Source organism: Gallinula chloropus (assembly GCF_964237585.1).
Source record: "Gallinula chloropus genome assembly, chromosome: 3".
Taxonomy (NCBI): Eukaryota; Metazoa; Chordata; class Aves; order Gruiformes; family Rallidae; genus Gallinula; species Gallinula chloropus.
In genome coordinates this window covers 33,231,413-33,252,913 of record NC_140087.1, presented here as the reverse complement: position 1 = coordinate 33,252,913, position 21,501 = coordinate 33,231,413, and the positions used below count along the sequence as shown (strand labels likewise).

The 21,501-nt window shown below is 41.3% G+C and overlaps 1 protein-coding gene across 1 annotated transcript; it reads left to right on the top strand.

Annotated features, from left to right (window-relative positions):
• Nucleotides 1–677: 677 nt before the first annotated feature.
• Nucleotides 678–20,392, top strand: RAB32 (RAB32, member RAS oncogene family; the record flags this gene model as incomplete). Its single annotated transcript, XM_084261023.1, has 3 exons — nt 678–915; nt 17,555–17,832; nt 20,243–20,392. Exons 1-3 carry the CDS (start codon nt 687–689, stop codon nt 20,390–20,392), a joined length of 657 nt encoding a protein of 218 aa, XP_084117149.1. The 5' UTR covers nt 678–686.
• Nucleotides 20,393–21,501: the final 1,109 nt, after the last annotated feature.

The following is a 21,501-nucleotide window of genomic DNA, read 5'->3' as shown; positions in this document are numbered from 1 at the left end:
AGGAGGAGGCAGGCCAAGCAGTAGAGGGACGACCGTGGGTGTGAGCGTGGGTTACCGGGCACTGCCACCAGCAGACACCCCGATAAAGCTCTCCTCGTCCCACGAACCTGTTTGCCCTAACGTGCTTTGCAGAGCAAAGGGGTGAAAACTCGAGTGTCATCTACAGGAAGGGTGATCCACTCTTCCCGGCCGCTCCCCAGGGCACGGCTGGGGCCCCGGGGAGCGGCCGGGGAGAACGAGGCGGGGTGTCGGCCTCCTGCCCCACGGGCAGCCCATCCCAGCCGGGAGAGGAGCCGAGGTAGCTGCGGGGGATACTCAGAGACCCCATCCCGCCATCCCCACCCACTCCCGGTATCGCGGAGCGGCGGGGCGGGCCTGGTCCCTCCCCCTGCCCCTTCTTCACCGCCCCCCCCCCCGGGCTTTTATAAGGGCGCGGAGTTTCCGCGTCCTGTGACTGCAGTCAGGTGGTTGCGGGTTTGTGTTCCCTCCCTCCCTTTTTTCCCTGCCTCCTTTCCTTCCCTCCCTCCGTCTTCCCCCGCTCGCCTCCCCCGCGGTGTGGGCCGGCCCAGCGGCGGAGTCAGCCGGGGAAAGTTGGAGGAAAGTTGCCGGCTGGGAAAGTTTAGAGGTGGGAGAGCCCCGCGTCCCCGCCGGGCCCCGCTGCGCTGTGCTCCGCGGGAGGGCCGAGGATGGCCGGCGGGGAAGGACTGGGCTCCGGCGTGCCGGAGTGTCGGGAGCATCTCTTTAAGGTGCTGGTGATCGGAGAGCTGGGCGTGGGTAAAACCAGCATTATCAAGCGGTACGTGCACCAGCTCTTCTCCCAGCACTACCGGGCCACTATCGGGGTGGATTTCGCGCTCAAAGTCATCAACTGGGACAGCAAGACCCTGGTGCGGCTGCAGCTCTGGGATATTGCAGGTAAGGGCCGGGGCGGGAGTCGCTCAGCAGGGCGAGCTTCGAGAGGGCAGAGGCCGGTAAACCCAGCTGTCGGGGCTCCCGGCACCCGGCCTCTGTGCAGGAAAGTGTATTTTGACAGTGAAGCCTGTCGTCTTGGCTTTTTCCTTCCCCCTATTACTTGCAACCATGCTTGTCTGCGTTTGGGGCATAGTTAGAGGGAGTTCTTGATGAAGAAGTGACGTTTCTGACTTGTGTGTTCCTCTTAGCTGATGTTGTGGGGCTCTTGGCATGGCCCAGGGTTTTACAGTGGTCTTCAAAAAGCTTCTTTGCCCTGTTTGCTGGTTCCAGGGCTCTAGGAAGGTTCCTGCTCGTACTGCTCCTCCTGACTCCCTGCCCAGGCTCTTCTGGCCTTGTTTATGATTACTGCTTAAATTCATTCCTGACTCTGTAGCACTTCTAGAGGAAATAAATATTTTTTCCAGCTAGGTTTTGTTCAGTAAACATGTCTTACTGGTTGAAGGGAACTCAGCTAAAATTGCCCTGTACTAAGGCAACGTGCCCAAACTTTGTCTTGGGAGTCACCTATATAATTGAAAAGTATCTTGTGTCCCTGCAGCATGGAGTGAGGGAATAGGACTTCTATTATGCTTACTTATGTGTTCAGATCATGGGTTTGTGTAACAAAAAGCTACTTTGAGCACCCAGAAGTAGAAAGCCCTGGTCACTTGTTCAAACTACACATCATTCTTCTTCTACATATAATTCAGAAATGTTCTATAATACCTCTGTTTTAGACTCCAGCGCATACCTAACATGGTTAACTTTGTTATGCTGCAGTGTTAAAGGCTAGAGAAGAAGCAATGTTCTGTTGTGGCCTTGTAAGAAGTCTGTCCCCTTGACTCCTTGATCATCTCCAGTTGGTATTTTCTTTCTAGTTTTGTGTGCAGCCCAGGTGTTAACCTGCAGCTCTCTTGATCGTTTTCCACTACATTCAGAATATCTTCTTGGATATGGAAAAGTAGCCTTTACTTCAAACTCTGGTGTTTAAACTTGTGCTATGGGAAGACACTAAGTTAACAACTGGTAGTTACCATTTCTGTGGATTTTAGCTTTATGAAGTGGAAGCTCAGGAAAGAGGAAGAGTAACATGTGGCTGCTGTAACCCTGTGACAGACCAGCTGTACAACAGCTACTGGCCTGTCTGCTCTAAAGATTATCTTAAAATATTTCAAATATTATTCCTCTATCTAAAAAGCCTGCTTCTTGCTGCCATATGCTGAAACACGCCATAGATCTCTGTGCTGCTGGCCTGTAGGGCAAACTAAAATATTTTCCAATTGCTGTTTTGGAGAGAAAGTAAAATATTGGCAAGCTTTCTCTAATGATGTGTTCCTTTTAAAGATCAGTTTTAACCTTCTGTAAATCAATTAGCAGTATTGGTGCAAGCTGCTACAGTGCTCTGGATGTATTTTAGCAAGTCTGGGGTTCCAAAGACAAAAGAGAGGATACTATCAGGATCCTGGGGCTTGGCGGGCTGCCACGCTTGTGTTTAACTTCTCCTCAGCCCTTGATTTCTGAGGCTGGGGCAGGCTGTGTGATTTGCCAAAGCAATCTGTTTCAATAGGCTAGGCAGAAATTCAGCTGAAGCTTGTGGCAAAGTTGAGGTAGAACCTATTTAGATTATGGGAAGTCCTATTAATACATACAGGTATTAAGTTAAAGATCTAGCGGATGGTATTTTTCACTCTTGGTTGTTGCACTTAGTGTATTTTGGAGGCTGCTAGATGAAGACAGAGTTAAGAGCTGCTGACAAATCCTTGGATGCTTGTGGTAATACTGCTGATAGATTGAAGAATTAAAATTTTTCCTGTCACTGAAAAACTTTTCCTATTTTAGTGTGATGTACTTATGTATGAAACTCCCGACTAGCCTGTTCCTAGCAAAAATGACAAAGGAAAATATGACTATGTTGGTTTTCTTTTTCAATTTGCACTTCAATCTATTATGTCAAATCTGCTAGCTAGGCTATTCTGTTTCCAAGGTGCTGGGGCTCCTTCCTCAATTGAAAACCAAGGCCAAGAAGAGAAGTAATCTTAGCCTTTGTGATTGTTTTGATTGGGCTATGCTTAGGCAGTGTGACTGTAACTGTTCAGACTGCTGGAGAACTTGACATCTTGGTTAAACTTTAATCATTACAATGAAGAGGATTTTAGTATCCGTAAGTGTTGTTTCATGGTCTTAAAATTGCTAGCATCCTGGACTTGGGAATGTGTTCTGCAGCTGTCTATAGTTGTGAACACTAAGTACCTGAGGATGTTAACAGCTTTATACAGAAATTATTAGAGAACCAGGTGGAAGATGGCTTATATATAGTCATAGCGAATACTCCCTAAAGCACTTTATTGAAGTGTGTAACAAAGTATCTGAGCATGTGATAGTCATTCCTTTTTAACATGTCAGCCTCGCTGTCTTTTGGCTTTCAACAGCTCATGTAGATAATTTTGTCTGCTGGTGTGTGTAGACAAACAGCCTTAGATCTCTAGAACGGATCTAAATCTCATGGTAAGTAATGCTACATGTGACTTCCCTGCAAGCAATGTGGTGTTGGCATTCAGACTTGATTTTGATGCATTTAAAAAGGCTTCTGAATTAATGTCTAACCCTTAAGCGTAGTAAGGCATGTTATTTTTCACTAGATCAAAGGTTGTACTTAACAGTTCACCATAAAAAGCTGTCCTCAAAGAGCTGGGTGCTGCAATCTAAGGTTCTGTTCCTATATCAATGATAAGAACTAACCATGTAGTTTAGTCATCAGCTAAATATTATAAAGCAGGTACTGTGCAGGCTTCTGATGTGATTGTAGCCAAACTGATGAATGTTGTGCTCAGATCTGCGTTGTACTGGGTTTCTGAGTGACTTTAACTTCTTGTGCTAGTTGAGGGTTTTTAGAGATTAGGTAATTCTGTCAAAAAGAGCCTGACAGCATTATGCTGCCTATGCTTCCTAGTATAACCTTGTTGTTGTAAGGTACAAAGTAATAAAAATTCCTGCAGCAGAATCAGTAGGGAGGGGTGCATGTGTGAAATATTGAAGGGAAAAGAAGGGTACTGTTGTGCCTAGACTTGTATTCCAGAAATACTCAAGCATTTCAGTTTTTAGACACAGGTTGTAGGTTCTGGAATAATGGAGATGAAAAAGTTGAGAAGCAAGACTGAGCAGTCACTGCCAAACTGTCTTGGTTACAGTGTGAATTATTCTGGAAGAAGCCAAATAGATTACGTGCATGTTCTTACAGGAGCAAAACTTCTAAACATTAGTTGCCTTGAGGCATTACTCTTGTTTTTTATCTTGACATGTGGAGTTATGATAAATCTCTCTTCCTGGATAAATTCTGAAAGTGTTAGAACCAGATTAATCCCTTTGATCAAAGGACATAAATAACTGGCAAAATAATAGGTGATAGGAATGAGTCATTGTGGTAAAGAGATACAAAACAAAGGAATCTTAATGATAGGTAAGTGCTTTAAAGTCTGTTTCGATACACTAGAGATTCTCACTTGACAAGCATGCTGTTCTAGTGAGTGTGCTGCAATGACCACACTGTAGTGTAGGAAGTGAATATAGTGTATTGATGAAAGTCAGATCTCTGAAAGAATGCTTTTAGGACTTTCCATATCATAAAAACCTTTGATCTGCTCTAAGATCATCTGCTCAGCAGCCAAGTAGTGTTAGCTGCTGCTTGATGATCACACTGGCTGTCACTGTTACTAATGTCAGCCTGCAGCAACATGCAACTCTCTGGAGGGCAGGGGTGGTAAAAGTTACAGATGACCACTTGAGCTTGGCTTCTCCTGAAGAATGTCACTAATGGTAACTTGTAGGCAATTTTTTTGTTTCTAAAGCTTTGGCTGAGCTTTTCTTCATTGCCTTCAGCATAATAGCACCCTTCTTCCAGGACTTCATTAGAATTTCTTTGTAAATGTGTTTATTAAAACTAAAATACTGCTTTAACTAGAAGAGAGTGGATACGAAATTGGCCAACTGGAAGAGGAACAATTGCACTTTGGTATTCTAAATACGGTCTACACAAAGTGAGTGTGGAGTAGAGGTGAGAGAATCTAGGCATAGCCTGTCCCCAACAATGTGGGTTTTTTCTCACTGTTATAAAGATACCTAATGAGTATGAGGAAGAGTTAAAAATGTACAGATAAATAACTGCATCAGAAATGGATGTGGAACTTGGAGCTCGTATTTTGGAAATTGTTTAATGATCTGAGGTTATTTTCTAGTTTATATGGTGATGGAGGTTCCAGCAGCAGCTGCTTTTGTATGGAGGTGGGAGCACTGTCATTCTGGTAATAGCAGAGAGAGGCCAGAAAACACCTGATTCAGGGTTGGAGAATCTTATGTGATTAAATCCAGACTGATGAAAAAAATTTGAGACCTGTGACTGATTTCCAAATGCTGCCTGCTTGAACACATCTAAGCATAAATCTTGTATGAGGAAAAATTACTTAAGGATGCTATTGGCTGAAAACATGCGAGTCCAGCAGAAAAAGGTTGAAGAGGGGAAAGTAGAAGGCCTGCTCACATTGAAAGGTTTAGCACACTGCCTTAGAAGCAGTAGAGGCAAGAAGCATAACTGAAGGTGTATTGTAGGTTTCCTTCTAGAAACTACTTCTCTGTGGGAAGTCTTGTGTGGGTGTCCTTTCTTGTGACTCCTCTGGAACGGCTGAACTAGAGCTCTCAGTTGAGAATGACTTGCTGTACAGCAAAGCATCCAAATAAGCACTTAACATGTTAAGCTTGTTTCTTGGTGTCTCTCCAGGCTTCAGATACCTCTGTATACAGACTCTGGATGTCAGCATGCTTTTTAGAAAAAAATTCTTCTGTTTATTTTGTTTATGAAATGCTGTACAAGCAAGGTACAGTTATTAGTTTTCCTGGTAAAGCAGTTTCTTCCTCTTACCAGTGGCATATGGAATCATTCATATTGGTGTGTGTGCTGGCACTATATTATATATCAACACAAAGTCCTGTGTATGTGATCTTGAGCTATACTTCTTAGAGACTGTGTGCTGATGGAGTTCCATAAGCGTATGGAAAATATAATTGTCTTGAAGCTAGTGTTGTAAGGCAGTTCAGTATGGTGATTTTGATTATGCAAGACAGGAGTGTTGACTTAGTTTTCAGTTAAATGGTAGAAATTAACTGAGTGTTAAAGTGTCTTGGAAATAAGCTTAGAATTTCTCAGACTTTTCTAGGTGTCCTACAAGAAATGAGGTTTAAATTCTGATCTTGGAAGACCACCTGATCTAGTACATGCTTAAAAGAAAGTTTGCTGTATTGACCTTGCAGGCAGTCTTAATTTCTGTAAATAATGGAAATGCACTTAGTGCTGATCACTATGGAATAGATGGAGCTTCAGCCCTATTTTCAAATAGATAAGATTCATATCATACCTAGTAGTTGCTCAGAAGAGTTATGCTTTCTACAAGATAGCAGTATTACTTATCTAGCAGACAATCAGAGAATAAAGGATGGATGATATCTGTCAAATGGATGGGGGTAAGCTAGCTTAAAGGGAAATGATGCCTTATGTCTTACATGCAATACAGCAGAGATGAGGAAAAATAGTATTTACTGCACAACATAACTAATTTTTGGGTCAGATTGTAAACGAAACAAGAAATCATCAACTTATATTTTGAGGAAAGTATTGACTAAATTCTTCCCCTTCATATAATACTGACTCAAGTAGTTGGAAACTAAGCTGGTTTAACAAGTCAAGTGTACTACCTTTTGGAGGTAACATGAAATACACAATTTTATTTTAATGTATGGAACTTACATGAATGTAAATTGACTTTTAGCAACTCCCCTTGCGTCAGCATTGCAGCTTCAGAGTCTTATTGTCTTCACCTTATTTATGTCTCCACTCCATCTCCTACCGGTTTGGTGTTCTCTATATGCTCGCCAGGACAGGATGTCAGTGGAATGCATGTACACAAGTACAATTTGAGTTGGCAAGCACTGTAAAGCGGTTGTTCTACACTGATTACCTGTCTTGTGAGGAGGGAAAAAAAGTAATGTTAGCTGCCTGGTTCCAGAAAAAAAAAAGGCTCCAATGTGCTGTACAAAATAAGCTTCTTCCCTTCATTAGTGAGCAAGGCCACTGGGATTCAGTCTCACAGCTGTTGGAAATACCTTCCTTGAACTCCAGTCCTAGCTGCTGCCTTGCTTTTGCAGTCTGCTGTAAATTGTTCCCTGCAAATACTCCATTTCAGAAGTTGTGAAGTGTGATATGCCATGTCAGGAGGAAGTGATTTGCAGTAAGGGAATTTATATTTTTGTAAGAAAGTGTAGGAATAACTCTTGTGAAATTTTAGCAAGTTTTTTAAAGCTAGCATGCAAGCAGCAACTACAAAGCACTTCAAGTTTCTCAAACTACCTGTGGTAGAAGGTTAGACATTCAAGTTCTCTTCTGGCTTTGTAGATGCAGAACAAAGGTAGATGGGGTGGTAAGATTGTGCTTTGAAAAATGATGGGATTTCAGGGGTTTATAGAGATTGTTTAGCAATAGATATCTTAACTGTAGCTACAGAAAGCACATCAAACTTTCAGTAACAGTGGCTTCTAGATTAGCAGCATATAAAACCTGATATTCCTTACTCTATGGATTTTAGCAGCTTTGCAAATAATAGATTAAAATGCAGCCTCTGAGTGTCACTGCAAACAGTTTATGGGAACTTCTTTAAATGCTCCCATACCAGAGTGCTGGGTAGAGCAAAGTGGCAGCTATTTTATACAAAATTCCAATTGCACACAATGTGCCATGACACGTTGACCACTCTGGAGATTAACATTTTTTCAGTCTCGTGATAAAGTTGAGACAAACTGACTTCAGAACTGTTCTCCTGTGTGCTGTGAAATGCTATGGTGCTGTGCAGCTTCCCTGTTAAATATACAGTACAGCTCTGACTGTGTGACAGTGCACCAAAGGAGACTGATTAATGGGTATGAGGCATGGTAACAGCTTAACTCTGGCAGATGACTTAAGCCTAGTTAAAGTAAGGTAGGAAATGCCAACTCAGACTGTTGCTGGCACTAATTGGACTTTATCAACTTTTTCTGGATACTAATGTGGGGAGTTTTTTCCGTACATGTTGTATTTGATCGTTGGTTAGGAATCATACAGCTTGTTTGAAGTCTACTTTGGCGGGGGATGGAAATCCAGTGCTTAGTCAGGGACTTCCTCTCTTGTTAATATGCCTGTTTTGCTTGCATCTTTGATAAACAGCAAAACTTTCATATACAATCATGACTGACATACATGTCTGATTTTAAGCTCTAGAGCGAACAGCTTCCTACTACTTCAGAATGAAACAGTGGCTTCTAAGAACATGTGAAAGCTTTGTGGTATGATGTAAACAATCAAAATACTGCTGCACCTGAACTGATATTCTTCAGTGACTTTTCAATGCCTGCAGAGTAAGTCTCTTGTACACACTGTGTATATACTGTGGATATCAGGTCTCCATCAGTATCCCTCAGCAGAACGGCTTCAGCTGTACCCTGACACTGTCTAATGTGAATATAACCAGAGTACCAAAAGTCCGTCTCTTGGTAAAGTGGGAGTCAGCTGAACAGGAGTTAACTGTCTGATTACTTTTTTCCTTTTTTTCTTCTGAACAATTTGAGACAATTGTTGAAGAGGTGTGTCCAGTTGTCAGTTACCTTTTCCACACAACCCTTGGTAAGAAAGGACTAGCGATTCACTTAAAATCTTCTGAGGCTGCTTTTGTCTGTTAGAAACTGTAAGATCTGAAGTCAGTGAAACTGTTTCTGGTACTGTTTAATACAGGAAGATACAATATTTCTGTACTACTTGGGTTTCTTTAACCTCTTGATGTTTGTCACCAGAACCATATCAAATATTACTTCCATAATAATGGAGAGCAAAAGTCACAGAATCACAAGGTTGGAAGAGATCTCTGAAGATCATTGAGTACAGCCAATCCCATCCTATGCTAAACAATATCCCTAAGTACCTCATCAACCTTTTTTTTTTTTTTTGAACACATTCAGGGAAGGTGACTCAACCCCCTCCCTGGGCAGCCTGTTCCAGGCCCTGACAACTCTTTCAGTAAAAAATGTTTTTCTAATATCCAATCTAAACCTGCCCTGGCACAGCTTCATGCCATTTCCCCTTGTTCTATCTTCTGTCACCTGGCTGAAGAGACCACTGCCCACCTCTCTACAACTTCCCTTCAGGTAGTTGTAGGTGGTGATAAGGTCTTCCCTCAGCCTCCTCTTCTCCAGGCTAAACATCCCCAGCTCCCTCAGCCATTCCTCATATGATTTGCCCTCCAGCCCCTTCACCAGCCTGGTTGCCCTTCTCTGCACTTGCTCAAGGACCTCAATGTCCTTTTTATGGTGGGGAGCCCAGAACTGGACACAGTACTCAAGGTGTGGCCTCACCAAGGCTGAGTACAGGGGCACAATTACCTCCCTAGACCTACTGGCCACACTGTTTTTGATACAAGCCAGGATGCCATTGGCCTTCTTGGCTGCCCAGGCACCCTCTTGGCTCATATTCAGCCTGCAGTCAACCAACACCCCCAGGTCCTTCTCTTCCTGACAGCTCTCTAGCCAGTCTCCCCCAAGCCTGGAGCGCTGCATGGGGTTGTTCTGTCCCATGTGCAGCACTCTGCACTTGGCCTTGTTAAACTTCATCCTATTGGTCTCAGCCAATCGGTCCAGCCTGTCCAGACCCCTCTGAAGAGCCTCCCTACCCTCAGGCAGATCAACACTTCCTCCCAGCTTAGTGTCATCTGCAAACTTACTGAGGGAGCATTCAATCCCTTCATCGAGGTCATTGATAAAGATGTTGAACAAGACTGGACTCAGGACTGAGCCTTGGGGTATGCCACTTGTGGATTTGGTTCCATTCACTTCCACCCTTTGGGCCTGTCCATCCAGCCAAGTCAGGCTAGATCTGCCTTTTTAACTCTTGTGTATTTCCATTATCTGCTATTGCTGCTAGTGAAGTTCAATGATTCTGTAGTTTAAACACTGCAACTCAGCATTAATAGCTTAAATGTGTAAGAATGAAGAGTGGAGAGGCATCTAGCACTGACCACCTCAGAGTTTGTCTACTCTCAATCTGTGGTTGCTACCCACATGAAAACAAACAGGTAGAGGCACTTGAGCTTGTCCTGTAATATTGATAGTGGTTTAGTTAACCTACTTCTTGCTGAATAACAGATTCAATCTAATTGGATAAGACAGTTCTGGGACAAGCTGTGCTGGTTTGGAGAGAGGGGGGAACACTGTCAGCAGTGGTAGCTTGCCAGTAGCATGTCAATATCTGTCTAAAAAGACACCTTGGTCAGGTCACATCTGACCCAGATAGTACTAGACATTAGATGTCTGGAGAACTGTGAGCTGCATCCTCAGGGCAATTCTGGATATTTGCTGTATTGTGCCAAGCATCCAGGTGTAGGACCTACAGGCATCCAAAGTGTAGTCTGTTCTTGTCTGTAGCTCCTAAAGGACTAGGTGAGTTTTGAAAAAGGACTATGATTGTGTCTCAGTGAGGACTGGGCTGCGTGACTAGCCATGGTGTTTCAGTTTGCATCTGCCACACTGATGTGAACTTTGAGAGCACTGGGACAGGCTGCCCAGAGAGTTGTGGTGTCACATTCTCTGGAGATATTCAAGACCCATCTGGATGACTACCTGTGTGATCTGTCCTAAGGAACCTGCTTTGGCAAGGGGGTTGTACCTGATGATTCTTTCCAACCCCTACAATTTTGTGATTCTGTGAATTAAAGAGCAAATGTCTCATGCTCCAGGAAACTGTCTGAAACAACTAATTTGTGGAGATTGGCACTAAAGTCTAAATAGTAGCACTGTGCTTCCACACTGTATGGCTAATAAGGTCAGAGTAGTTGATACCAAGGACCTGAAAGCCATGACATTGACAGTCAAATTAGTCTGGCAGTCACTAATGACCTTTCTTGAATTTTGGTGCAACTAATACTGGCTGTTAGTGGTCATGGTAAATAGTTTATTTGAGAATGCTCTTGATGGAAGGAGGATGTTGAAGTATTCCTAGACTAAAGTTGATTTATTAAAACCACTCAGTATAGCTTAAGCATCATATCATGCCAGAGTTCACTGCGGTGTACACTACCTGTTGATAATGAAAGCAGAATAACTGAAACGCTAGCAGGATGCTAACTCTGTGCATTCTGAATTATCTTCATTTTATTTGCTAGGTCTCTTTTTTCTTCACACTGGAGTATTGTGGAAGTTTTTTGGCTTGTTTTTATAGATTAGACTTCTATGGTGTATTCCTTCTTTCTGTTGGTCTTAAACTGACTTTTAGACTAACTGAATACTGAGTTCCAGCATTCTGAAGGACAATGGCAGCAAAAGCTGTTTGGCTTAATAAACTGAGGGCTTTGTGCTATTTATCAGACTTTGTATTATTGGGCCCAAATGAAAAAACTTCATTGCAAAGGCTGTCTAGTGTCAAACAACTTCTAGAACAAAACTCTTCTGCTTGTTGAACATTCACTTTGGGATGACTTTAGTCTAACTATTCATGCCCAGTTTAAGATTATTTGATGTAGAACTGCCAAACTTTGTAAAACCAGATCTTGAGGGCTGGACACCTGGTAAGCTGATTAGCCTGTCAAAGACGACTTGAACTAACACTACTTTGACAAAAGAAACTATTTGCCAGTGATTTACCGATCATTCTGCTGGTTGCCAGGTTCTTTGAACTCTTGGTCATCTTTCTCTTGCTCATTAATGATACTGGTTTTGAGTGATGTCAGAAGTGCTAGTCTTGTCTGAAAAGTGAGACTTTTTAGGACTACTTATGGACAAGTGGACAGAGACCCCAGGGGTTTAAATGTAACTAATACCACTATAGTTTGAGTTGTGCATGTGACTTCAGAATAGACTAAGCTTAGATTTTTACAGGCTAGGGGAACTCATGTTATAATGTTAGTATTGACAGACATAAACCAGAACTTTCCATTGCAGTAAAAAAAGCATAGTTGGGGAAGGTTCTTCGCTTTACTCTGTAGGTTTCTGCTAGCTCATATAAACTACATATCAAGACTTGCAGATATGTTAAGTAGGCTGGGAAATGGAACCGTGACCAACTCAGTATTGTGCATATCCAGCGGTCATATGTATATTTAACTTGATTTTTCTAGCCTCAATTCTTACTGTGTAGGAGGAGTTAAGAGCAAAAATAGTTGTAGGAGTATAGGGTAATGCCTACTAACTAAAAGCAAAACCTGCCACAATAAGTCATGCTGCTGTGATAAATAGGACTGTTTATTCCTTACACTGGGAGAGATTACTGTAGACACTGCTGTAGAAAATGTACTTCAAGGCAAGGTTGGCAGTGTCTGAATCTTATGGTGCTAACTTATCTTTTCACAGGGAAGTAAAGCAGAAAGATAAAGCTTCTCTTGTCAGATCTGGCTGTAATTTTTTTCATGTTTTTTACTTAGGGCTTTTTCCTGTTACATTGTAAACTGGGAAGTAATAATAGCTCCCAAGTTCTGACAAAATTTTTTAAATTCCTGTGGCCTTGCTACAGGGAACTGTATTAGTTCCTAGTGCGTTACATTATGCAAGGACTTTACTTAATGTTGTTGCAGTTACTGGAAAGCTTGACAATATGTGCTGAGTCACTTAGATGTGAAAACTTTGTGGTTAGAGAATGTGCAACTTTGAGTTATGTGCAGCCACTTGTATACCCCCAAAGAGAAACTCTGATCCCTGTGAGGGCACTATAACTTAGGTCTTTACACCTGAACACCAAAAGCACAGAGAGAAGATAACGTTGTGGTACCATCAGGTTTGTCAAGGCACTAGAAATACTAGAATGATTCATCCTCCAATACCTCTTCATTTTCCTGCTGTAGTAAGAAAGTGATTTTCCCTTTCGCCTTCCTTCCATGACTATATGCACTGGAGATTTTAAGTCTAGTTTCATCTGATCACTTCTAGGCACTTTCTCCTCTGAGGGTATGATCTACTTTTGGTACAGCTCACCACTGTTCTCACACATGGTGAAATGACTGCAGCAAAAATTCTGCTGGACATAGAAGGAATGACAAATCCCTGGATGAACTGAACATGGCAAAAAAAGACAATGTAGTTCTAATATTCTAAATAGAGAATGATGTTCACACTCCGAACTTTGGAGGAGTGGTATGTTTCTACAGTTTCCTTTTTCTGTATGAAATCTTTTGCAAAACCTTTGCCTGCAAGTCCTGTTAAATTTTCAAAAGCTGTCTAGAGTGCTCTGCATCCCCTACAAGTTCAGCTTAAACCACGTAGATTGTAAGGAATAACAGGAATGTAAAGTCTATTCAGTTTATACTGAATTACCTTCCTGCCTCATGTCATATACCTTTTCCCACAACAAAACTCTTGCATGTTAGGCCACATGTTCTTGCTTCTGTTTTCCAGGGAATAAAAAGAATATACTCATCCTTGTTGGACCTCCAGATGGGATGGAGGAACAGTCATAAGCTAGTATGCAGGTCAGATCTGTTGCTAGCAGATTTGAATTTTAGAGGTGAAAGCAGCTCTAACAAGTTGCTTTGGAGTTTTGGGCTTCTTTAGAAAAGGGCAGCACTCATACTGGAGTGTATTTGACCTATTAAAAGGCATTTATCTGTAGCAATACAGTGCTGTTGAGCTGCTGTGTGCTTTTAGGAGTAAGGGGTATCAAATCTTCCACATGTAAAGGTTAACACTAATAAGTAAAAATAGAGGGTTTTATACCAATATGCACATCACTTGTCTACTTAACCCCAAATTCTAAACTGCAGAAGAGTATGCACTAATGTGTGTTGGAATCTAAAACTCCTACTATAAAAGCAAAAATGTTGAATTCTATCAGTAAAGCTAGTCATAAATAAATGATTGCTCTTGGCAGTGTAAGCCCATGCTTTCTAAATGACTGCTATAGAGGACCAAGTACAGTACAGTGCAGGCTTTTGTTCTTGTCAGAACAGCTGTCTTCTCACACAATGAGAAAAGCTACTGTACAAAGCTACAATATTCTTGAGCTGGTTAGCAGAACCCCACTTGCAGTGGCCCTTCTCCTGGCCATATCCTCTCCTGGACCCCAAGAGAGAATTCAGTTGGTCTGCTACAAGACTGTTGTCACCTCTCTAGTATAGCGTATGTGGCAAGAGGCTGCATTGTGTTAAAGCTTCGCGTTGGCTCGGTGGATTTGGGGGCACAAGAAGTCACCAGTGTCAACTTCCAGGCAGTCTTGCTTGATTGCAAATGAAGGCTGTTCTTTAGCTCACTGTATGTAAAGGCCCTGGGACAGGCAAATGGGGAAGAGTGATTATGGGAATTGTCTTGGAAATGGAACTAACACACTTACCTGAATGATCAGACTTTCTGGTCAAGGCTTGTGTGTCCTCCTGTCCTTTCCTCCCTGCCCCCTTTTTTATTAAGAAAAAACATTTGGTGTTTATGATTCTTCAAACTTGGCTATGTAACTTTAACTTTGCTGTTTTTTTTTTCTTTGGAACCTGTATGTGTGTTGTACTAGTGGACTTTAAATGCACTGTTGTGCATGTTCCAGCAATGGTTGCCTTTGTGGTAACTGTTATCTCTGCTCCTTGCTGGTAACAGTCTAGCAACTCTTTCTGCAACTAATCAGTGCAACTTTAATTTTCTTATGTAAATGTCTGTTATGTTTTTTTTTAAAACTTGCAACCTCAATTAAAAAAAGACTGAAATCCCTACACCTCTAACAACTGAATAGGGATGATTGAGACTGTCCCCTCACTGCTTCAACTTCATATGGGATCTCCCATACATAACAGCAAGTGGTATTCACTTCTAGATGTTTTGGCACCAAACTAAAGAAAACTGTCTGTAGAAGACTGAGGTTTGTACAGAACACCTTGAAATTCTGCTGTTTTGTGTCAGTCCAATGGTGAGAAGGGTTATACTTACTGCCTGAATTGGACACAAGGCTCTGCCTTGGCACAGTCCTGTGTCACAGGAGTTGATGGTGAGACTGATTGCAAAAAAGGGACAGCTGAGGAGGAGCTCCTTGTAGCTTTTGTGGTGCTGTATGCAGTGACTAGCTTAAAATAACTAAATTTGGCCCAGTGCAGCTCTGTTTGTTGTGTTTTTTAATCCCCTAAATCCAAAGCTAAAGCTTCTTTAGGTGTGATACAATCAAAGTAGTAAAAACCTTCTGGCCAAACTCTTTCATAATGGTATTTGATTCATGAAATCAGTGGGCACATGGTACACCAATTTGCAGTAAGGCTATCCCAAAACAATTTTTAGATGTAAGAATCCAACCAGGAAAGGCTGGGGGATACAATGTGAGTTACTGGCATATGAATTCTGTGTGTGCTGTTTGAGACTTGTAGCAGCAATGTGTCTCTTCCAATGACATAATCACTGAGATGCTGGCTTAGTGTCTGTCTTGTTGGCCTTTTAGTCCATGTCATAAATGCTGCTTCAAAATCTCAGCGTTGAATATTGAGGGAAGAACTTTCTTCTTGCATATCCTTTGTTCTAGCACAGATAATGAGCTGGTAGTGAAGAAATTCCTGTGTAATTTCCCCTCAGAATGTGCTGGCTAGTTATGCATTTTATGTAGCTTCATACTTTAAAGTTGAACAGCCAGAAATAAAGTCATCTTAGAGCTTCATAGTTCTCTGGAACAGGATGATCTTGAAGGTCTCTTCCAACCCAAACCATTCTGTGATTCACTGCTGCTGCTTTCAGGCAATTCTAACAGCTGCTTAGCCAGCCTTCTCTGAAAATGTCTGTAGGGAATAAGTTAATGTTGAAGTACTGACATTAAAATGAGGCAACTGAGCTAGAAAAGCATGCTGTTGAACAGGATCCCGTGTCAAGTTCCTTCACCTGATGAATTTCTGTCTCTTTCTGAGAAGATAATACCTGATTTTGTAACTGTTTGTCCTTGCTAATCAAGGAGGATTTTGAAGTTTATAAACAGAGGACAGCTATGTTTCCAATGAAAATTCATACTTCCTCTATGCATTCGAAAACAGCATACACACTAAATGCTAAAAGCTCAAGTGATGATATACTGTAAAACTATATTATAAAGTATGTGGACTACTTTTCCCAAGGAAGACTTCCAAACAAAGTGAAAAGCTATTTCATACTGGCCTGAAAGTTCCAAGGAACATGCAAGCATTTGACTCTCTGCAGTCATGTATGAAATGTAACAAGATGGTCTGTCCTTCCAAACAGAAGAATAATGGGCAGTCTAATTCCATGTCAGGTATACTGACTACAACAGTTGTCCTTAAGAAAAGTGTCTTCGTTTGCTGCACTTGCAGCATTGCTGTTACATGTATATTGGTTTTCTTCTAGACTTTTTGCACTGTTTAACTGTTTAGATAATCTTGTTTTGATTCCTGGGATTGTTAAACAACTCCTATAGTTGGAAATTACTCCAGAGAAGAGCTTAGATTTAAAAGATGGAAGTCAAATATAACAGAACTGTTAAGCTAGCTCCCTTTGAGCTGGTACCTAAGGAAAAACCTGTATTATATGTGACTTTTTGTTGTGGTTTAACCTCACAAGGCAGATAAACACAATGCAGCCACTCACTTATTCCCCCCATGGCAAGATGGGGGAGAGAATTGGAAGAGTCAAAGTGAGAAAACCTGTGGGTCGAGATGAAGACAGTTAAATAGGCGAAGCAAAAACCACATGCCCAAACAAAGCAAAAACAGGGATTCATTCCTCACTGCCCATGGGCAGGCAGGTGTTCAGCCATCCCCTGAAAAGCAGGGGTCCATCATGTGTAATCTTACTTGGGAAGACAAATGCCATTACTGTGAACATCTCCTTCCTTCCTCTCTCCCTCAGCTTTATATGCTGAGCATGATGCCATATGGTATGGAATATCACTGATTAGTTGGGTTCATTGCCCCAGCTGAGTCTCCTCCCAATCTCTTGTGCACCTCCAGCCTCCCCATTGGAGAGGTGAGAAGCAGAGGCCTTGGCTTTGTGTAAGCACTGCTCAGTGATAATGAAAACATCCCTGTGTTACTAATGTTGCTTTCATCCAAAATAGCAAACACAGCCTCGTGCTAGCTAATATGAAAAAAAGTTAACTCTATCCCAGCCAAAACCAGCACACTTCAAAAGATGCCTTTTGAAGGCTGTTAGCCTTGGAGCTTGTAGAGGCCCTTGTTGCTCACCCTTCAGAAAAAGCTTCTACTTTGCTTAAGTCTCTAGCTGAAGGAACTAGTTTTATATCCAATTCTTGCAGAAACTTTATTGGTGTAAGAATGATGTATGTGTAGCTGTGGAAGTAGTGCTTTTAGGTATTCCTTCCCAAAGATCATTATTCAATAGTTAAGTTCAAAAAACTTGAGTGGGGTGTTTGGGATTGCAAACTGCCTTTAGCACCTGATTTGTCATCTGTTATATATATAATAGTGTTACAATGACCTTATACAGAAGAGACAGCATCGTGTGTGTGTGTGACTAGACTTGAATGCCAAATTTAGTATAAACTAACCTGATACAAAAGTCCACTTATGTTAAGTACAGTTCATACTTAAGACAATGACAAAATATATGTATATTTCTCTTTCAGGCCAGGAGCGCTTTGGAAATATGACCAGAGTCTACTACAAAGAGGCAGTTGGTGCTTTTGTGGTCTTCGATGTCACAAGAGGCTCCACTTTTGAAGCTGTTTCAAAATGGAAGCATGATTTGGACAGTAAAGTATTACTTCCCAATGGCAGCCCCATCCCTGCTGTTCTTCTTGCAAACAAGTGTGACCAGAAGAAGGATGGCAGCCAGAATCCCTCCCAAATGGACCAGTTCTGCAGAGAAGGTGGCTTTGTTGGATGGTTTGAAACATCTGCTAAGGTGAACATAAAGAAACATGTTTTAACTCTAAGTATTGGCATAAGAACGTATGAACATAATCATGTGGGAATAAAATTATCAAGTGTAGGAGGTGACAGTCAAATCTCCAGTGTTCAGCAAAAACTGTAAGGGGTGTGCAGGCTAGCACACTCCTGAGGAAGAATTGCAGCATACTTGGTTTAAATTAGAACTGTATGTTAAATTCAGAGAACCGTAAAACATTCTGGAAACATTGATTAACTGAGTTTGGTAAGTTTTGTTGTTTTGTATGCATCAGGACCAGAGTAATTCTTTAGATGTTAATGCTACTAAATGCTAATCAAATTGCCCAAAAGATAAAAGTAATCTTTAGGTGCAGGTTTTCTATTTGCATCTTCTGTCTTCACTCTTACATGTAGGAAGTGGTAAGACTCTAGAAGTGAACAAGACACTTGCTGACTAGTTACTACTTACCCAGGTGATAATTTCACTAAAGTACTTTTCTATTTTATCAGTGTCAAAACTGAACTGGAGAAAACCAAGTTGTTCTGTACAATAACTTAAGATAGGCAGCTGCTTTAGTCAAACGTGACTGAGTAACTGGATGTATTGTGGACTTTTAGTCTGCAGACTTGGTCAATGCACAGATAAGCTTGTGGTAGTATAGCTGGAAGAGAAACCAAACAGCTTCTCTAAAAAAAATCAATTGATCCTTAAAAGGGAAGGTTCCTCTATATGAAGACAGTGTGTCTGACAGACCAAGTTGCTGGTATGACTGGTAACTCCTTTACATGGTAAGCTAAACCTCAAGGTCCCCCTTGGCTTGCCAACTTCCTTTAGCTGTTGCTGATGAACCAGCAAAAAGTGATGCTTACACAACTCTTCTTTAAAAAAAAAATCTGTAAAAAATATAAGAAAAGACTCTTCCTGATGACTTTAAGATAAGGATGCAGTGTGACAAATTCATTGATGTAGCAGATGATTTATTTTCACTTGAACAAATAGTTCCCAAATCCACCTATCTGTTATGAAAACCTCACATTTTAAGACATTTTATACTCAAAGAATACCAGATTCTGTGTTGGGTTATGTCTTCTCTGTAATGCTGCTATGTATAAACTTCACTATGGGTTTACAAATAAATGCAAGTAATATTGGAACAAAACCTAATGTGCAAATGTAGTGACAGTTTGCATTTTAGGTGGCATTTAAGACCCAGGAATGTAAACTAAGGCTCTCTGTCCAAGTCCAGACAATGTTAGTCCTAGTTCAGTTATGAAATGAATTGTTAAAGACTCAGAAGAGGTGTAGCTAAAATAGCTTAATAAAAACCTCAGGACTGCTTTCTTGTTTTCTAAGAATACCAAATTAGTTCATGTCTAAGATCTGCCCACTTAAATATCCCAATAATCTGCTTATGTTTTTCTGCTGGAACTGATACTTGAATCTTATCTAGTCATCAGAAACAGAGATCCCACTTCCAGAGTGTTGGAGAAGAATATTAAAGAACTGTGGAGCAGACATATTCATAGAAATATTTTAACATCTTTACACTAAAAGGAAGAGAAACCTCTTCCACTCTGGGCAGGGAAAAGTGCCTATCTGAAAGCTGACAAAAGTACTTTGTTGCTGACAACCACAAACTTGAAGAGTGCTAGTGATGGGTCAAGTATTGCTAGTGATGGGTCAAGTGTTCTCATATTTTAACCTTGTTCATGTAGAGTTTAGATCTATAGTTATGGAGACAGAAAAGCATAGTGGGCTGGTGTTTCCTTTGGAACCAAAGATGAGAAATTCCAAACATGGCAGCCCTGTGCTAACAGGAGGCCCAGACAGGTCAAAGCTGTGGCTAAAGGCCCCTTGGCACTGGCCAGCTTGGCCCCTGAGATACTTACCCTGATGAAACGCATCACTATCCTGCACACACACCTTCTTTAGAGTGCATGTGATAGTGATTTTCAAAGCATGAACAAGAAAATGCAGAGTGGCCAGGTAAAGCACCCTAATTTAGCTGGGGATTTGAGGCTGATAGGAAAGGTCTTTTTATGTTTAAGTGCATCCCAACTGCAGCAGAGGCAGAAAAAGGTCCCATAACACTGCTGTGAACACTGATTGTCTGTTATATTTCCAGATGCAGAAATGCACTCGAGCATTTGGAAGGCTTCTAAATGCAAGTGACATTTGTCCCTGACTGCCTAGTAGATTAGAGTTGAAGTATCCTATTTGTAATATGGGTGAAAAACTTTATTTTAAACCCTTCAGGTAATTTTTTCAAAAAGCAATTGTATGAGCAGTGACCTGATGCTTGTGTCATGCCGATGAGACTGCAGAAGTGTTTATATTTGGCCAGCTTCTAATTGGAATGTGTGACTATTTATAAAAAACCGAACAAACATCACTGACTATTTTGCTTTTGATTTTTTTTTTTTAGGACAACATCAACATAGATGAAGCTGCTCGATTCTTGGTGGAAAACATCCTTGCCAACTACAAAACCTTTCCGAATGAAGAGAATGATGTGGGGAAACCAAAACTGGACCTAGACCCATTGAAAGCAGAGAGTAAATCACAGTGCTGCTAATGCTACCACTGTTCAGTAAATGTGATGGGATGAGCAGCAAGACTGTTCCTTAAATCAAGCTGCTGCTATGGTGCTGCCTTGTGACAATCCATATGGGGTGTCTGGTATTATCTGAATAGGTGGTTCTTGTGGGTGTTTACATATTCTTGTTAGTATGAAACTGAGTATCTTGTGAGTTATCACTCCACTTGCTTGAGTGGCTGCATCTAAGTCTGATTAGTGTCGTCTTACTTGAGAACATAAGGTAGTGTTTACACTTCTAAAAAGGAACAAAGACAACATTCAGTGTCTAGTTTGCTTCTAGGACATATGCTACATTCCAAATAGGACTCACTTGTCATGGTTTTAGCTGAATAGACACTTGCACCTTCAAAGTCAATTTTTACTGGTGACAAAGGAATGTCCCACTTAGTCTTTTCACCTACACGCTTGTCCCTATTTATTATTCCCCACCATGAGGATCTGTCTCATTGCTAGTTCTCCTGGATCAAGACATCACAGAAATTTGGAAGGGGTCAATGACAGATGGAAGGTATCTTTCTTAGTGTGTTCACTAGGACTGAGTGAAGTAGATGGCTCTTACCACTGCATAAGAACAAGATGAGTAAATGATGGTACTTAACACTGGAAAGACATGGTTATAGAGATGCTAACAAAAATTGCATCTCCAGACACTTAAGGCAGAATATTTTCAGCTAATACTTTACATATGAAACACATTAATGAATACAGTTGGCACATAGCTGCTGGCACATAGCTATGATAACATCACTCATGCACATCTGGAAATAAACATCCAGCAACTTTTTTTCATGCACTAACACTGGAAACTTTACCAAGAGTACAAAAAGTAAAATCTTGCTGTCCTTTGGTAACAAATGTGCCCCCCCTCCTCCTGTCTTGAAATGTTTCTGAATGCCATGAGGAAGGAGAGAGGTCTTGAAGGAAATATTTTAACTGGTTCTTGCTAATCTATCCACACCCCCTTGCCTGAGCTCTAACTCTTTCAATTTTAGAACAGTGCTGCACTCTTCTGACTACTTGGAGCTGGTGAACTGGTTTACCAGTTTGTAACTGTATGCTGAGATGCTTATGTTTCCTTGTTATAA